At 36.1% G+C, this 20,389-nt stretch overlaps 1 protein-coding gene across 3 annotated transcripts in view; it reads left to right on the forward strand.

Annotated features, from left to right (window-relative positions):
• Positions 1 to 20,389, forward strand: part of scra (scraps) — a 50,879-nt gene that overhangs the window by 729 nt on the left and 29,761 nt on the right. The window contains exons 1-6 of one of the 3 annotated variants that reach the window (XM_053762207.1): positions 418 to 572; positions 949 to 1,068; positions 1,715 to 1,887; positions 2,506 to 2,667; positions 3,373 to 3,456; positions 14,070 to 14,646. In XM_053762207.1, the coding sequence (XP_053618182.1) occupies positions 563 to 572; positions 949 to 1,068; positions 1,715 to 1,887; positions 2,506 to 2,667; positions 3,373 to 3,456; positions 14,070 to 14,646 (1,126 nt within the window). In that variant the 5' untranslated portion in view covers positions 418 to 562. Of the gene's footprint in view, positions 1 to 417; positions 573 to 948; positions 1,069 to 1,714; positions 1,888 to 2,505; positions 2,668 to 3,372; positions 3,457 to 14,069; positions 14,647 to 20,389 lie in introns of those variants that run through there. The other 2 variants (XM_053762206.1, XM_053762205.1) reach the window with 2 other exon arrangements.

Consider the following 20,389-nt stretch of genomic DNA (forward strand, 5'->3'; position numbering starts at 1 on the left):
CTGCTTAATCCCTTGATAGAGAATACTAAGAGAGATCCCTCATGAGGCTGACATAGTCACACAAAGTGCACTGAAGCCTTGTCAAAAATTTAGAAAAAAAGAAGACTAGCTGCAACAATACATAAACAATTATTTGCTGCTAACTGGCTAACTGTCAATACATAACAGATTGAGACCTTCAGGAGTATATCCAAAGGGCCTACAATTATTAATCCAGACATATCAGAAACTTTGTTTTCCTCAAGTAAACAAAGAGCCTTTGCCCCGAGTTGGGAGAATATGACTAATCACCCAATTAGATTAACTTCCGTTAATTATTATTTGTATATTATTAATACCTTTAAGCACTTACTTTTGTTTATCAAAAGCTATTTATTCAGTTGTATTCTTGAAGTGTTGGTGTTAACGTAATCTCAGTAATTAAGGCTTAATTTCATATTTTGGTAATGAGATGTGAATGATTTGTGGTTTGAATATTTTTCATATATTATTCTTTGGTGGTGTCCTTATTGAATACTTATATTATAATTTTTTTTGAATCATTTCATTTTTGGTTTGAAAAATGTCTGCAGGTAATATTTTTTCTCATTTGTATCTATATCTTAGTAAATTTTTTTTCCTTCTAAATTTTTGACAAGGCTTCAGTACACTTGTGTGACTATGTCAGCCCCATTGGGGATCTCTAATATAAACTTATCTAGCTTTCATAATGCTTGTCCACAAGATATAAATGGATTTTCCAGCAAGACATGTATCAAGTCTTCCTCCTTGTTACACATAGTACACAAATCTGAGTCAATTAGTAAATTTATTTGCTACAAATTTCAATTTCCTGTTTTTATTTATTTCTGTAATTTTATGACTGCCTTACGTCAATCTACTTTGTGGATCTTATTGTTTCTAAGGCTTTTTTGAATTCAAATAGTTTATTTCGGACTGATTTTTTAGACGACGCCTCCAAGGCAATTCTGGACAAGGCAGATGGCGAGCACGAAATGAAGACTGATCGAGCGGGGCTCCGCACCAACATGAAGTCTCGGCTCGACAGGCTTGGCAACTTGTATTCAGGTAATTGTTTTTGATGTCTAAAGGTATATCATCCTAAATTGAATAAAGAATTTTGAATTTAAGTAACACTGCTAACTTTTGATATCTTAAGAGTGGTTCTATATAAGTTATAACTGTCTCTGCACAAAATGGTATAAATTCACCAAAGTCGCCCGCCGCGTGTATCGTTACTTCTTGTACATCATGCAACAGATTTTAATGCAGTTTTCACTGTTAGACAATTTATAATCGATAGTTTATATATAAACAGCCTATTAGACCATGCGAAGCCGGGTCAGGTCACTAGTGATTTAATAATACCAAAAATTAGTAAACTTCTGAATCACATATCCTGTTTTGATACAACAAGGCTTTTAAAATTGCAGGATGTGATAAGGTATTGATAAACAATAAATTGTCTACATTAGAAAGCTAGGTTTTAGTGATAATGCGATATTCAATTAGAAAATACTTTAAGTGTACTGTAAAATTATTTTAATATATACATAACCTGACGTTGCACCTAGGATTGGTTTACAACGAAGGAACTCCTCAGCGCGGACATGATTTTTGTCACACATTGAATGCAATAAGATCTCTCTGACAACACTAAAAGTTTGTGGTGGAATTTTTGTAAAAAAAACCTATAAAACCCGTGTCATTACAGACAAGCCAAACCTCTCATCGCCAATTCACCGCACGGAGCAGCAGTTTCGTTCAGAGACCCCACCGACTGACGTCAAGGAAATGAAGGTAGATGGCAAGAGGAAGTTCGGAAGGCTGGCAGCCCTCGCTGACCAGATCAACAACTGGGAAGATGACCTCACGCATCACACTTTTGTAAGTTTCTGTTTATTTGCCAGGAGTCAGTGTTATAATGAATCTTAAAATTTTGTAGAAGCCCTCCTTGGGATTATTGTTGCCTATCAGCTGCCAAGTCTATGCGTCCCTTATGTACCTCGTACTAGGCCACATGACATGGTACATCTGACTGCTGTCTATGTCTATAACCTTGTGAGTTATAAAAGACTAGATGTTGCCCGGGGCTTCGCTCCCGTGGGAATTTTGAGATAAAATATAGCCTATAGCAATCTTGGATAATGTAACTTACTAATGGTGAAAGAATTTTTGAAATCGTATCGGTAGTTATGAAGATTTCCCGCCTCAAACATACAAACTCACAAACACTTACCTCTTTATAATAATAGTACATAAATTATGTTTTATTATTTTAGCTTTTACTAACGACCCGACCGGTCCGGCTTCGCAAGACGTATTTAAACATTCGTACATCTTTATCTAAATAACACTACACCAAAAACTGATGCGTGGTTTAAAAAAGAAATCTTAGAAACAGTCAGACGCGTTCTTTATTTTATACTATACAGGATAAAATATTATTTTTTTAAAACCCATAATTCATAAACGGAATATAATTGCGTTTAAAAATAATTTCAGAACCAAGAACCACCAAAGAAGCAGTCAGAACGCGCGTACGGTGCGAAAGCCGACTGTAAACACAGCAAAGAAAAGCTGGACGCGTCCACACTGGACGTGTCCATACACTCCATCAGGGACATCAACCAAGCGCTGCAAGGCACTACGACTAAGGCCAAACAGGTGAGTTGACTTTTTATTTAGTCCCAATGCTGGGCAAAGTTCTTCGCCGTCCTGTTTACCCTATCTATTGAAAGTGTGGCAACTCAAACAGATACCGACGCGAATGTACGAACATTGCATAGTTTGATGACATTTTATTAGAGCTCTTTTCCGCAATGAAAAACCAGCAATGTATGCCGAATCCGCCGAAGCATGGCGAACTGTTTGCTGATAGTGTATAACGTCACAAGCACACAAACGTCATAATGCTGACAACCTAAAGCTGAATTACATAGTTCGCAATTCTACGAACAGATGGCGCAAGTGGTTGGATTGTCTAGACTCGATCGCGGTGTTGATATTTGTAGGATTGGATACAAATTTAAATACAACCTCCAACCTGACACCGTTAGCATTGCCCCAAGTGTCATACCTGACCTGGGGGAAATATTTCCTGTTGTGGCGGTCAAGCATAATACTCTCTCGTTTCTCGCAAAAGCCATCTCCAATGCTAAATCTCGTTCATTTTATTTCTATAATAATAAACATTTATTTCAAGCTTTAAAGAGTTTGCAGAGACCATGGCAATAGAAACGAAAGAAAGGATGTCAGAAATAGTCGCAAAAAATTTATAAGCAACTGAATTTGTTTATCTTCCTTCTTACAAAGTTTTATATCTTCGCACATAATTTAAAATAATAACATTTTTAATATAAATTGTTGCAGCCTACATCAAAAACACATAGTAACACCTACATAAAGTCCTCCAACGAGTGCCAGCGGCTGAAGAAAGAAATAGTTGCAGAACTGGTAAGTGCCTAGATGTTAAGACGCGAAAATATACCATTTACCCGCATATTATAATTCTAGAATATTCCTTTTTCTTGTTTTTGTGAATTCTCTTTAGCGTGTTTGTGTTAAGATTTTCAGCTGGTATACATTTGTTTAAATATTTAATGGAAGAAAATGATAAAACAAAATTTAGTGATGAAATAATAAAATATGATTGTAAAGGTAAGTACTGTTTAATTTTAGTTCGAATATTATGTGACTAATATTTGTGAGTTGATTTCCATTTTCAAATTCATACAAATATTGCATGACTTTGAGCAGAAAAACGTATTTGCTGTTACTATTTCATCAGGCGTTGGGGCTTATTTAGACGACATTACGGTGGATATTGTATTTGTAGACAACCTGTTTACGCTAATAACGAAATAATATTAATAAAACAATAAATATATTATATGTTTAATAACACCAGTGTCCTTAGACTTGTTTTGTTAATAATATTAATAGTTATATTAACTTTGAAGTGGCACTAGTGTGCAGAAAACTTTCGAAAATTTATATAACAAACAAGACATATGTATTAAAAATTAATATCGACTAAGTAGTATTATATAGATACTTTAACTACAAAATTGTCGTTTTTAACGCTTCGTCTTTATAAGCCCTAATTGCCTATTTCGTATACTTCTAGAATAACTAGCCCATAAAATAATCAAATTTATATTAATTCTGATATCAAGCATGTTATACACAAAAAACAAAATGGTAATGGCCTTCTTTATATTATTTTAGCAAGATTATTTTTTTATTTGCGGCTAACACCCAGCTTTCTATGATTGGTACAATGGTGTGGGTATTTAAGTAATTTCAGTGTCTAAAGACTGAAACTATATTTTACTTTGCCGTCGGTAATAAAACGTAAGTGACACGTATTTTCATTAACAATTGTGGTGTCATTTTACGTTAATTTAATTATGAATATTGCGCGTTAAAAAAGACGAAGTTGCATCAACGCCATTTGTTTTTTTTTTTAATTTAATTTTCAAAAATATAAACAGTAAATGTTTTCAAAAGTGACCCGGTGGAAATGCGTATTTATGTATGCGTAATACGGCAGAAAAAGACACACGTCTTTTTTAGATACGTAAATAATAAAGCCTAGAATGGTAACTGCGAAGATATCAAAATTAATTCCATTAGGTTTTAATTGGAACTAGAGATAAAAAAACTGATTAGTAGTTCCATCATAGAAATGTTGAGGTTGAGGGTACTAGTGACAATGAACGAAATCGCGTTGGGTAAATATACATATTTTATGCGTACGTTTTTTTTTAATTCAAGTAACATTTAAATCATGTGAAAAGTCTATTTTCACAATCAGTTGTCAACTTACACATTAGGACAAGACGAGAGGTCACACCACGTGGTAATTTGCGTATGCGTACGCGCATGCATTTTGTACGCACAGCGCGTAGCGCGCGACCTTTGATGTCTCTAGCTGCTGGACAGGGTAAGTCGTGGAGTCGTGCACGGAATGTATCCATTTAATTAATAGGCATATTTGAAACAATATTTCAAATCATCTGCCTGTTCAGATGATGCCACACTTAATTTTTGCATAAATGCTGCCAAAGACATGCTACATTTCATAAAATACGATAGACGTACTTATTTCGAGTGATATATTATTAGAACACTTAATTTATCCACGTCAGATACTTATAATAATCGTACCGTTTCAAAATACCATTTCTTGCACAAATCGAAGTTAACAAAATTTTATGAAACAGACAGCGCAACAGTTTTCCCTGTGCCTAATCATGGATTAGTCTAGCCATAATAATGTAACGACAATTTGAAACGCAGCACGTTTAGAATCACAAATAGTTCGCTCAAATCTTTACTACCGACCTGACTTTGCATACATTGTTTCGTTTGTTGAGAGTAATCAGTACGAGAACTGAGGTAGACTTTGAGCCTGTGGTTTATCAAAATGCTACATAGTATTTCATTCCAGAAATTGGAATAGTTAATTGATATTAATTTATGCAATGTAAGCTACATAAAAAAATATGTTTTTAGAAATAAAACCGAGTACCGAGTATTTGCTCTTTGAGGCGGGTAATCTCCGAAACTACCGAACCGATTTCAAAAATTCTTTCACCATTAGAAAGGTACATTATCCAAGTTTGCTATAGGCTATAATTTATCTCAAATATCCCACGGGAGCGAAGCCCCGAGCATCTAGTTCATTATAAAAGCAAATTTTGCTTTGGCGTAAGAAAATAGCTTAGACAGCTGATAGCTAACTACAGCATTCCCCGAGAGGGTCTAAGTCAGGCATGCGGTCGGTCTTCATGTTCAAAATTTATAGACTTTTTTTACGTGCATCCTGGGCTTCGGGGCGACACAGCCGCGATGTATCCAGGACTACGCAAAAATTCAACAATAAGGCATACAACTAGATGCCTTTATAGTTCCCAACGATTCTATTTTATATTTTCCCTGACAAGTGAAGTGTTATTATTTTCTTCTCATAAATTTTGTCTGGAAGAAATTGCTCATGTAATTGTAGGTATTTTTATTTTCAATTTTATACCTGTTTGTTTTGTTTTAAGTGATCTGGCGAAGTCAGATGGGGAGAAGGGCTTTGTTTTATACTATGTTGTGATAGGGTTTTGTATTGTATGTTTGTAAGTTGCATTTCGCCGCTGGTTTTCCCTGTCCGAAATCGAGTCAATGCCGAGCCAAGTTGCGCGTGCGCGTGACTTGGCGCCATCTGATAACGAATAAAGTATCAAGGTTGGAAGCTCACTTGGCACTTGCGCTTTGAACTCAAAAAATTTAGAACTTTACAAAAAACAAAAAGCTATGTACAAGTGTCTCAAAAAGCTATGTACAAGTGTCTATGACATTTTCAATAGTTCTATTAAAACATATGTATATTAATATGAAGTATCTTCCTTCATTTCACGGCTGCGACGCCCCGAATCGCGAGATCCTTTTAAAAACTTAACTTTAAAGTTTTGTAGATTCTACTTTCAGTGTTTACGACCGTACGCCTGCCTGAAATCAATGTAAACTATCAATAATTAAATGAAGGCATAATGTTCACAGTTTATTTTCTATTAGACGAGTATTTCCTATTGTACTCTCTGAACGGTCTCGACTACGACCTATTTAATAATAGTGAGTAATGCAATATGAGATGGACTATGCCGGCCACCCAAAGAGGGCACGGGTCCATTTTAAATGCCCTCGTAAAATATCAGCCTCAAATCGTAAAGGCCTCGTGTTTATGTTTCTGCGTAAATGGGACAATAGCAGCCGGCGGGTTTGGCTGTTTGTGTGTTCGTTACAGTTTCTGTTCTTTATTGTTTAGGTACTAACTAGTTGGCGTCCGCGGCTCCGCACGTGGCAAATAACCATGTCACTCCACATTTAAAACTATTTTAACACCGAAAATATTCTCGATGTTACGTTTTGACGTGCAATGGGGACATTTCAGATTTGTAATATTAGTATGGACTAGCTTTTCCCCGCGGCCTCGACCACATGATTACCGCATTATTTTTCCCGTACTCCTAATTATACGTATGCGAAATTTCTAGAACATTGGTTGAATTGATAACGCGACTGCACTCATGACGCTAAGCCATTTGTTAGAAACATCAGACTAATAAATAAATTAAATGTCAGACGCCGCTGAAAGGCAGAATCGCTCAATGGCTCTTTTAATAACACAATCGCGATGTCAGACCGATTCATCAAATAAAAAATCCCCTTGTAGAAACACAGTGATTTTTTATGTTGATCTGAAAATAATTGAAACTCTGTTTAGTATGTACGCAAATTTATTGTTTATTTGTCATTCCGCGAATCTGTCTTTATTTTGACCTTTTGCGGCAAAATAAATATTTATATTTTAATTACCTTGATCTTTTCTTAAATTATATAAATACGACGACGAGAAAAACATAAAATATTTTTTATGCCTAAAAAATATTTTATGTTTTTCTTTCAAAAGCACGTCTCAATTCACCACGGTCATAAAACAATTTTATGTTCTTGGACGTTCATTGTTTTTGGACCCCAAATATTTTTGAGTGGCCAAAGTCATTTCAAAAGTCTTTTGTTCCGCAGTCCGCGCGGTTTTGTTTTAACAAAACGAATTCAACGAAATTTTGGCGTGGTGGAATAAACAGATTTTTCTAGAGGGAGTATTTAACGTGCTCACTTAGATCATAAATCCAGCGATCTGACATCATCAAAATAGCTCTAATGCCGAGGTAGACTTCCGCGTGCTATCTGTGGACAACATTGCACTCAAAATGTCATCGCACGCCGGAGCATTTCCGCGAAATATTTCTGTCTTTACTTTCATGATGCTTAAGCAGATATAGTGCTACCTGCCATCGATAAAAACTGAGAAATCTTGGATAAAAATATTAAAAATGTCTGTACATTATTTGCGCTGAGTTTTAAATCATGATTTTTTTCGCTTTCAATGTATATAATTAATAAAAAAAACACTATTTCTCAATTAATTAAAAAGATTGTCTAGACAAATGCGACGATTCTAAAGCTTGTTATTTAAATGGGATTGACCATTATATATTATTGTCTACAATAAAGTTCCATGCAAGTTTGAGAGCGAAAGAAAAATATGTGCCCACTGCCTCTCCTTGGCCGATTATAAAACTCAAGGAGACTATAAACTAGAGATTCGTCTCATAATCATCTCAGATGCACCAGCAGCCCATACACAACCCTCAGATATCTCAACTCCTGACATTGTTTATATGTCAGGATGTATATGTAATAAGTTAGATTATTATCATTTTGTATTATTACAAGTCATAAATTACCACTTATTTTTTGTTGTATATTTTTCTGATACATTAATTTCCTAGACTATGAACAGGTTCTACCTGTCTGACTAGACAGACTGATTTTAAATGTCTGCCTCTATTTCCTAATGTAAATATTAGCGTTATAAGTTAGTATTCTTCAAGTGCTAAAACATCAGACAAGTTTATTTATTATGCAAGCAAAATACGTTAATTCTCATCCATTGTTTACTTTGTATTATTAATTTCCTTAAAATTTGGTATAATATGAATATAAGGCCAGAATAACATCAATAGGAGATTAACAGAATATTCTAGGAGAATAGTACAGTCAACTGCACATTATCCTACCCATATTCATTGCAAACTCGCCGCTATTGTCGCGCCATAGGGGTTCATGTGGGGTAACTTTATGTGCTGTTAACTACTAGGATACTATTGTCTCGAAATTCCTACGGCTGGAGTATAGTAACCCAAAGTTTTGCTGTCATATTTTTTTCGTGTGAGACAACCGGCGTGGATTTTTGTATTAAAACTTAACACTCTTATTAATTAACTAAAATTAAGATCATACAATCGCCCGCCTGTTTCACTCCAACCCTCTTTGATAATAAAAAAAATATACACACTACACTTGATGGTATTTTTTGTTCGTATCGATTGACATGTGAGTCGTCGATGTGTCACGTTGTTTGGTAGGTGGTATCTCTGTAATCCGACACCTGTGATCGAATTGAGGCTGACCTGGCTTGATAAAGAACATTAAGCTGTCTCTGAAAGCCTCAGTGACCTAAAGCTCATTATGCCGGGCTGCTACACTGGAGGTCCCGGGTTCGAACCCCGGTCAGATCAAGATGGAAAATGATCTTTTTCAGATTTACCTGGGTCTTGGATGTTTATCTATATATTATTCATTGGCATTATTTTATCTATATGCTCATTCGATGGTACTGAACAACTTTTTCGTATGGAAGGAACCTTGAAATCGCGAAAAAAAAAAACATAAATAGCTATTTAATTTTGTATAGAACAGCTGATTTTTTTATGTCGCGATTTCGGAGTTACTCCTATACTAAAAGTTGTTCAGAATCATGGACTGAGAGCATATAGACAAAATATTGCCAATGTATAAAGTCACCCAGTAAGTATCGTTGAGTTAGTATACCATAACAAGTCTCGAACATACTTTGACATACACAGAGAACATACTTTACAGAGTGATTTATTGCTATAGCATATACCTATTTAACTGTTATTATATAGTGAAAAGTTGGGAACTTAAATATCGGTGATTTTTTTTAGTCTGCAAATCCAGAATAACGGGACAGACTTATCCCGCGCGGGACTGTAAATTCTGAAGTTGAAAATCGGATCGTCCCGCCAAAATCTGGTCGTATTGCAACGCAGCCCATGTATAGTTTCGCAAGCTGAAGCACTTTCACAACTATCAATAAAACATCTTTATAGTCTTTTAAAACGTAAATAACACAGACGCAACGACAGACATACATAAACCCGAATATAAAACAGTGTGAACTTAATCTAGTTTAAATGCTAATAAATCTCTTTCCATATCTATTGTTAGTTACGTCATTGTAAACGGGCAGAATTGAACATGAGTGTATTTATAATTGCTGTAGTATGATTATGACAGACTCGCGTTTGTCTGCGTAGTACCACAGCCGTTCATACAATACAGTCATTCGTCGAACACCTCTACGCGGGGCAATAGTGAGGGAGGTGAGGGGCGGGTGGTGCAATCCGTTTCGTACAAATGGCATTATCTAGGAGCGGACATGGACATGGGATCTAGCATATAGTACCAGTCTAGTAGACGTGACGACTGTGACGTCCCTGAGCCCAGGATCCACGTAAAAATAAACGTTTAAATTTGGTAGATTCGGTTGTGATTTTACTACCTTCATGGCGACAACCTTTGAGAATTCTGTTGTAGTTTATCAGTTGTCAAAGCTTCGTAACCCTTAGTCGCCTCGTACGACATCCATATGGATACGGAGTGGTCCTATTGCAGGCAGGAACCACTGGCGACTGTCTAGCTAAGCTAGTCGAATATCGGAGCCGTTGGAAAACTGTACATATTATTAGACTGTGGCGATAGTTTGTTGAACTGCATTTTTTGCGGATCGGTTACCGGTTCATATCCAGAGTTTTTACCCGGTCAAATGGCTAAGATTTATAGATTGTGAGTGCATCGAACTTGGTTGTGATGTCTCCTCGTAGTCTCTGAGCTCGGCATGCACTCCCGTATTTAAAAAATATAATCCATAGACAACTTGCCGTTTCTTCATTCCGATGCATACTTTCTGATGCCCTTATTTGATTCGTGAGGCATTTAGAAAAAGCAATTATGTGTTTTTTTTAATGCGTTTCTTGTCTATTGGAATAGATTCTTTACTTTTTTGTATATAAAACTTATGACATCAATACGGGCGGTACTGCGGGAAACGGCTAGTTTCTTATACTTCTACAAATCTACAGATCTTCTCGTAAATGTTGTACGAGGCGACTAAGGGACAATAGCCTTAGCTGTTAAGCAAAAATATTATTACCAAAGAAGGTGGACGACATGCAGGCGGCCGCTTGTAAAATCGAAGATAAATAATTTGATTGAAACTAGAGAAAAACATTACCTACATTGATTGCAATTGTAATAAAAAAAAGGTTAACTGTTACTCTGAAACTATATATTCGTCTTTTCCGTCTGTGGTCATACGTGTATTACTAATATAGCCATTGGCAAATCTTCAAAATAAAAAAATAAAAAAACAGAATCTCTGGGCTTTGAATCCACACAGCTCCAAACCATATATCACCAACACAAGAGATAGATAGATACATGCTTCAAATCCAAGCAACGTCTGCACGGAAATACAATGTTTTCATTGGCAATTGCAAGCAAACATCATATGTTTATGTTTATGTTCACCAATTCCTCACGAGATTATTGTTGTAGCTCACCATACTTTTATCCTGTTAGCCCTACGGTTTAGGAGAGTAGGGCATTGACATCGGTATTTTGAAGGGAGTAAATTGGTTAATAGGTTTAATTCGATTCCGTAGACGGTGGCTTACTAGATAGTTTTTACAAGATTTTATTTAACTTGCAACGTAACTGTATGACATATGTGTCTATGATTATAATATTTTGAGCTTTATGACATTTTAAGATAAGGATCCTTAAATTTAGATGCCATTAACACACGCCAAGGAAATACGTAAATATATCGATAAATTTGCAAAGCTGATTTAGCTTCAACCTATTTTTAAGCTTGCTTTTTGTATTAACAAAAATAGTAATTTTCCAAATTTATTTTATCGTCTATCATCAGCTGTTTAACAGTCTGAAATTCTAAGAGATATGTGAAAATATGTCGACAAAATAATGGAAACGCATCAATATTAAATTTACTATAAGTACGTATAATTTTATCGATCATCATTGTTGACATCATGGTTTCAAATTTACAAAACGCCATATTTATTTTCCAATTACTCTTATTATTTATATTAATTCCAAACAAAGCGCTTTCACATCCCAAATTGTTCCCCATGGTCCCCAATTATCATGTTGTGTAAGAGTCATAGATATAAAATGTCCAGAGGGTTAGTCCTATTTCCTTCTGCATTCTATAAAAATTTCTAATTCATGTGTCAGTTAATCGCAATATAACATCTCTGTATTGTTCTTCAACTTTAACGCAGCTTGCAAGATATGTATGTACAAAAACATTATTTCTTTTTGTTACATACAAGTCCAACAGTACAAAGTAGACAATTTTAAGAACAGTTTTGCTTCCTTTTCAAATGTTTTGGATTGATTAGTTTTCCCTTTATCATTTCTGTTGATAATCTACATAACCTAATCCTAACTAATACTAATATTATAATTGCGAAAGTAAGTTTGTTACCTCTTCACGCTCTACGTATTCGATCAATCTTCATGAAATTTTGCATATATGTAGTTTGAAGTATGGAGAAGAACATAGGGTACCTTTCATCCCAGAAAAATGTTGTTCCCGTGGGAAATTAACGGTGACGAAGCCGCGGGCAAAAGCCAGTAATTAATAATGTGTATAAAATATATCGACCAAGAATCAAACACTCTTTACCGATATAAAAATAAGCGGGTGTTCCGTCAAATACAATAAAATTCAATCTCTTCTAGCATTTGTCTATAGACAATCCTTCTACACGTTATATATTCTAGTGACTTTGTGGTCGTGGAGCTTTGTGGTCTTACACAGAACTCATTGTTGCGCTTACATCACGTTAGTGTGCCGTCTTTGTACTATCATTAGCGCCTTAAAGTCCTTCGGTGAATGCTTATCGCCTTTGGTTTCTGGCAGTCTTTCTATTTTTAACCATATCTAAGGTTTAATTCACTGTTGACTAGTGTAAAGTAGGTAGTTAAATTTTATTGCGCAAATTAAAAATTTAATACGTGGACTTAATGCCATATGGCATTGTCTGCCAGTGCTGTACATTAATCGTGTGGTATGCATTTATAATACTTATTGTTTTTTTAATGTGAAACTATACTAAAAAAGTAATGTCTTAACACTAAATGAAATTATGGTTAAAATAGAAAAAAAAGCTACTACCTGGTAAGAATGTTAAATAAAATCTCATTTTAAACATTAACTTGAAGCTGAAGAAAAAACAATTTCGGTCATTCTATTAATACAGTTTATAATTGCCTATTTTCCATAAAAATCTAAAAACCCGTTATTTCCATGGGACGTTTGCCTATTATTAAATCAGGCAAAACACTTGACAAAAACAAAAGAACACCAGAGGCGACCGCGTGTCTGTCACACTCACAACATCAATTGTCATCATTATATTGAATCCTTCCTTTATCCGTCCGTGTCCACACAATAAAATCCCTTACCTGTCCTTGAAAAGGGACGACAAAAAATGCTCAGCCTTTGGCTTCGTTTCGTTACTATTGATAGTAGAATCCATACCTTGACCGGTTATATTTTCCTACTACTACCTATTATATTGTGTAAAAATTACACAGTTTTGACCAACGTTGCTTTTAGAGTTCATGATTTAGCCACCCAAAAATAAGTTATTCAATTGAAAACAGATTTTTTTTCCTTCTGGTGAACCACAATACATTTTCCATACATATCGTAGCCGTCTAGACTATGGGGCAATAGCCTTAGCTTAATGTAACAGAGGCATGACCATATGTAAACTAATTGTTTTATTGTCATGCTCACTGGTTACCCTGGCTACTTTCGGTTTCAATAACTTTTAGTTTTCGTTCTAACGATCTTTACGACATTATGCTCTTACTCAATTTCTCTGTTTTTCCTATTGGTTAGCTGGGAGGGAATTCTTTTAGCATTAAGTTCGCCATTTGTCCTTGTTTTTGCTAGCTACAATAAAGTTTAATATTAATAAATGGTTATGCAATGCCCTACACCATATGCGCTGTTTCAGTCATCTGGGTTGCCGCGTCTTCCTAATTTTCGATTGCAAAACTGATGACATATACGCCGTCAAAATTATCATCTGTGCCGGTTCCCCGCACGTGTGGCTCCAGGCCAGTCGTACTTACAACGCCAACGCGCATGCGCGTACCCGCGTGTACCGGACACAATAATACGCGCGAAATAACGGTCCTAACGCAGCTCATTCAACCTTTGAAAATAGACTGTACTGATGCAACTTTGTCTTCCCGTTAATAATCAAAATATCGACGTAAACACGTGCTCACCCTACACCTCCGCCGCCATTGTCCAATCGTAGGAGAGCGCCGGCTACCGGCGGGTGTCCGCCAGCAAATCGCGGCTCGTTTACGATTTCACCGCGACGAAAACCGCCGATCCCGCCCGACAGGAGCCGAAGTGCGCCCTGGCAACCCCCAGTGCAACTGCAGCCCCCAACATGGCCACATTGGTTGCGAACTCGCCGCCGGTTAACCCGGTCACGAAAAAGCCTTCCATCAAGAAGTATCGAGCTCCGACACCGCCGAGCAAGCAGGATGACTTTGACAGTGACAAAGACAAGGAGAATAATATCGTGGAGAAAGAGGAGAATGACAACGCAAGTGATTGTGTACAAACAAAGCCGGAGGTGCCTGACAAGCCGGTGATCGCGTCGCCGCTCAAAAAATTGGCTCCGAAATTGAACGGAAATGTCGATAGGAATTCTGTGCTGTCCCGAGCGGCGATGTTTGAGGCCGGGAGCCCGAGGGCGAAGGACCCGGCTGAGATGTCGCTTAGGGAACGCAAGGCGCTTTTCGAGAAAAATAAGGGCGCAGCGATCGTCCCTAAAGCGCCCTTCGGAATGGCCCCCTCGGTCAAAACTCTGCACGGCGATAAAGGTAAGTCAATTTTGTATTCTTATTTCAGTGCCAACTGTATTTTTTTGTTGTTTATAGTCGAAGATCACGAGCTGGAAATCCGAGTATAACACAATTATTTGTGGTTTATGATCTGTAACCAATTTAATATATCTTATGTTGTTAAGTCTACAAAAACACTGTACTTATGATCTTTGAAACAACGCAACATGAAGAAAGCAAATCTTAACACTCTTCCAATGAATTTAACCATCCATTATTTTAAAATTTGTGGGTAGTTGTGTGCGAGTATTTACACATCAATAACACACTATGACATGCAATATTCCCACATAATGAAAATGCATTGAAAGTGCAACGTTTCTTTTCTGTATGTATGCTATATGCGGCAAAATGCCAAGCGCACAAAGAGATTCCGCGGTTATTCAGCTGGTCACTATGTCGCCTAAACGCATCTAATATGACTTTTACGACTATATATACCCGCCTCTAGGATGTTACGTGATAATTTGACATCAACACTTATCGTTTGTTCCCGGTATGAAATATAGCATCATCAGCTTGTAGCAGTCCACTGCTGGACATAGGCCTCTCCCAAGGTGCGCCACTGCTGTCGGTTTTAGGCTTTTAGCATCCAGTCGTGAATGCGTGATATTTTAGCGATTATTTTGACTATTCAAACTTATACAGAGCAACAACCTTGCAGGACTAAAAGATTGACATCATAAATAAACAGCAACGTTTGTTCTTCTAGTTTTGGTATCGAAGTAATAAGTCTTACCTATAAGGTTACTGATATTTTCCCAGCTTAGATTTAATAAATGTATTTCGTGTTTACAAGTAAACCTGCGTATACAGGATAACTGTCGCAGGATAGCCGTAGTGTTTAATTTATCTAACTAGACAATTCCAGTTCTCAGCTACACGCCAGAATTTAGGGTTCACTCTGATTATGCTAATAGGAATATATATATGTATATATTTTTTTTTTCAATAATATTTTATCGTTCCGTTCTTTTTGAACCATTGTATGATATTATTTCGTTTTATAATTTAAATTTCCGAGAAATGACCCTAACGATTTACAGTTGTATTTAGCTCTATTACAGTTAATTCTAACAACTGTTAGAATTTCTAATTTAATACTTGAAAGAGACTTAAGTTTAACGTTTTACGAACAATAACGACTGCACTAGACCGGTGCAACATAAAGCGCGTTTATTTATGTCTTCAAAGACGTTCTTCCGCGCAAGTATATGACGGACGTGGTATGTCGTACGAGTCGACTGAAGGATAGAAACAGCCTTAACAACTAAAATGCAACAGGAGCATTCCTAAAGAAGATTGATTTCAGGCAGGCGAACAGTTTGTCGATCGCGTATTTTAAAAAATTTAAGACTTATTTTTATACATATATAGTTTCAGGATATCGCATGCAGCCGCTAATGTAACCAAGAGCACGCGAAATTCATAGAGTGGTTTTATATATTTGTACGGAACACGCGACAAAAAAAGTCTCGATCTTGCCTTTATTCCGCGGCGCATTATTAATAATACATGAGGTCATAACGGGGGATCGAACTATGCAAATTGATTGGATTATTGTTGTTTTTTGGTGTAGTGATGCTAATTTAGCTTCACTATAGTTATCATTATGCCAATCTTGTGGAGTAGTTTTTTGCGCCTGCGCAGAGTAGGTGTTTCGACCGTGTAATGTTTGCTAGTGATTGATTAGCTATAGTCGTGTAGTGTACTTAGATAATAATGTAGCTTTATACATTCCAAAGTATTTTACATTTATTGTACAGCCAATGATATAAATAATTATGTAAACTTATAGAAAACAAGCTATTGGCGATTAAGATTTTATTCAAGTGCTATATATATATATATATATATATATATAATAATAATTATTATTATTATAAGCGTTTGTGAGTTTGTGACTTCATGAGTTTGTATGTTTGAGGCGGGTAATATCCGAAACTACCGAACTGATTTCAAAAATTCTTACACCATTAGAAAGGTACATTATCTAAGATTGCTATAGGCTATATTTTATCTCAAAATTCCCACGGGAGCGAAGTCCCATGCAACAACTAGTATATTATAAAGGGCAAACTTTGTTCGAGTAAGTTGAAGGTAGATAGCGGACAGTGGCAACTTTTTTTCTTTGATAGGCCTTGAAATATAAACAACAATTTTATTATAAAACCCGATTTTATTATATTTGACTTTATATTTATATTTTCATTGGAAATTTGAAATATAGCTAAAGCATTGCTTGTTTGTAAGAAAAAACATACATTTATTTTCTTCAACAAATTCATGAGTTTCTTTGGGAATACCAAAAGTACTCATTCCGAAATACTGGTAGTTTTTAGCTTTGAAAAATATATAATTTAAAATTAGACGTGCAAAAATGTCTATAAAAGTCTGATTTCCGATTAAAATCCTTTTCGGCTTCTTTATTCGTATTTGTTATTGCTGAGGATCATTGGAATGAACATAGTCTTATTTTTATTCGACCGTATAATATTTAAACTATTTGCCACATCTCTTCATTCTCTGACCTCTGTTTGTTCCTCGCTCACATTGTTGCAAAAATTATGCAACTTTGTCATAAATTACAGTTTATCATCCGTGTATAAAGACCGACGCGCGTTTCCCTAAGTAACAACTGGGCCCTGGTATTAACACAAGTTATTTTAACCTCTTCTGGACTTAAAAAAGGAGTTAAGAAGCTTATCAGGAAACATACAAACTGGTAGCATGTTACTAACCTTCCGTCTCTTTTCCCCATATCGTGTACGAATCGTGTAAAAAAATGAGAATGTATGGACGTAATGACATCTACATGTTTTATGTTCCATGGTAATCCCCGGATATCGCTTGATGGCATCGTAATCGCGAATGCAAGTATTATTGCTCAAAAATGTTGTAACGATATCTGTGTTTGTCAAAGTAACTGGCTAGTAAGAAAAACATTTAAAGAATTAGTTTATTTTTTTTAATAGCTTCAAAACAGAGCCAAAAATACGCCGATACTCTTCCAAGAAACTGAAACTAATCATCTCAAACAATTAACATCAAACCTGGTCACACAGACCTAACAGTAATCGATTTTGTCGTCCGTATGACATATTTGAAGCTGTTAACACGTCTGAAAGTCACCAATAGCAAAATATTTGCATCCTTTAAATGGTAGTGCCAAATTCTGTAACGGTGTTGACGATCTGTGTCACTGTGTCTCTATAATGTACGGTCGGCTGCAAAAGTCCATAACATTTGGATGTAGACACAAAATATAATGTTACAGAAGTAATCTGCACTTTTTTATTAGGCTACTAGGTAGATGTTGCCCGGGGCTTCGCTCTCGTGGGGATTTTGAGATAAAAAATATAGCCTATAGCAATCTTGGATACTGTACCTTTGGAATGGTGAAAGAAATTTTGAAATCGGTTCGGTAGTTTCGGACTCGCCTCAAACATATAAACTCACAAACGCTTACTTCTTTATAATAATAGTATAGATAGTGTCCCACTGCTGGACAAAGGCCTCTACTCTACTTCGGCATTCGTCCCTGTACGTTCCGTAACATCTGTTGCATCTAGATCGGCCAAATATATTGTCCTTATTTTATGTCCAAATATATGGGCCTTATTTTCGTTTTAGTATCTCATGAATGTTTTCTATGGCGCACACACACATATATATATTTCTCGCTCTCAGCCACAAAACCTAATGGCATCTCAAAGATTTCTCACCGCAACATAACCTTCAGAACACCACAAGACATGGCTCGTTCTCAGCATATTCGTTTTAGTTAATAACCTGGACTATAGAATAATGTATGTATTTCAAATATTTGTTATATTTGAAGCACCTAACAAACAACGAAAAAAAAAACAAAATTATCGATGTTAAAATTCTTAAAGTCGAAACGAATAATCTCTCATCTGGACGCTTTCCTGGTTTCTTCCTCAGCCATAGAGCGTCGGAGTCTTTTTCTCCTACTCACTCTGTCTTCACCTTCCATAATTATCAAACATAACAGACTGTAAACTGTAAATGATGTTGGTGACATGTTTTTTGTGCTCACATTATTTTGTTAACATGTGTGTGTAGTCTTCCACGTGTCTTGTGATACAGTGAATGACCTACATTGTCTTGTGTACACTGTACAGTCATCCTTATAAGAATAAAAAAAATCTAGCGCAACAACATTTTCCTGTGTTGTACAAGTTCCGCCCTATCGGCTTGTGGTTCCGCTCTAGAATAAGACCACTCCATACCCTCCCGTGGTTATCGTACGAGACGACTATGGACACACAGTCTAGGCAGCTGATTAATAGCATTCCAAATTCAAATTCAAAATTCAAATCATTTATTCAGAAATTAGACCTTCACAGGCACTTTTCTCGTCAATCTTTATATTTATAGTTATTTCTCACAAGCTACAAACTACTGGCATTTCGGAACGACCACTGCTGAGAAGAAATGCCGAAAGAAACTCATTTGAACAATTTTCCCAAGGACGGTTGACGTCACAGCCGAATATTAATAATTTTAAAGATTTTTTTACGCTGACCCTGGCTTCACGTACGTCTAAGTAAAAGCTACAAACGACTAAGCATTTCGGAACGTGACCACTCACCGACAGAAACTCATTTCTAGTAAACAGCGTAAGAAATGTTATCTACTCAACTCGTACAAATGGTTGTGAGTAGTGTGATTTGAGCTCATGTAATACTCATTCTGAGATTTTCCGGTAGGTCATCGATACCGATTGATTTGTTTTTTTCCATCGTAAAAACTGTACAATAGACCTTGTATCATAGGAAGTTCAACAAACGGACACTAAAACATGTACTTACATTAACAATAAGTTTTCCATGCTGTCATCGTTAAACTAGCACTTTTTCAAGAGGTTTTAGATTACTTCCGATTAGATAAATCAACATTCTTAATTTCTAGGTGTTATAATTCTTGCATCATCATTTAGCGTCAGCGTAGTGTGTCTTATCCCAACTATATAATATTATAAGTAAGTTTGTTTGTTACCTCTTCACGCTTTATCTGCTTATCCAATGTTTGTGAAATTTTGCATTACAATGTAGTTAGAACTACGGAGAAGGACATAGGGTACCTTTCATCACGAATAAATGAATGACTCGTGGGAAATTCGCGCGGGTAAAAGCTAGTCTTTTCATAAGTCTCCATTTATTTGTATTTGTGTTTTGTTTCTCTGTGTATTGGTTTGTACGATCCCGTGGAATTTGATCTAAAATATGTTGAGTACTCCGTAATTGCTACAGGTGACGATAACAACAGACGCAGTAATACAGAGACGTATCGCATAGCGATCACGACAACTGTAATTATGGTGCAATAATGAATAATATGTTCTAAAAGTGTTCTTTATACATCTAGCCACGAAAGTAAAATATTTGTCAAACAAGAAACTCTAAAATGTGTGTCACGTAAACTTTTAAGTCCACATTAACACCTGAATCGTTGAAACCGTTGCCTAATTTGCAAATGCCGTTCGCAGACAATGCCCATCAATCAAATTTAATGTCGCGACCATAGAGCAGAAGGCAAGAATAGCATAGACATGTAAATCTCGTAGCATCCTATTGTTTATGGCTGAGCATTTAAGAACGTACGTGGGAAAGGGGGTCTGAAAGAATTTATGGTATGTGTTGTGAAATGCCATTGAGTATGTTATGTTCATTTAAGCTTTTTAGGTTGGCTTTTTGAT

The sequence above is a fragment of the Plodia interpunctella genome, chromosome 22, assembly GCF_027563975.2.
Source record: "Plodia interpunctella isolate USDA-ARS_2022_Savannah chromosome 22, ilPloInte3.2, whole genome shotgun sequence".
In the NCBI taxonomy this organism is placed as follows: Eukaryota; Metazoa; Arthropoda; class Insecta; order Lepidoptera; family Pyralidae; genus Plodia; species Plodia interpunctella.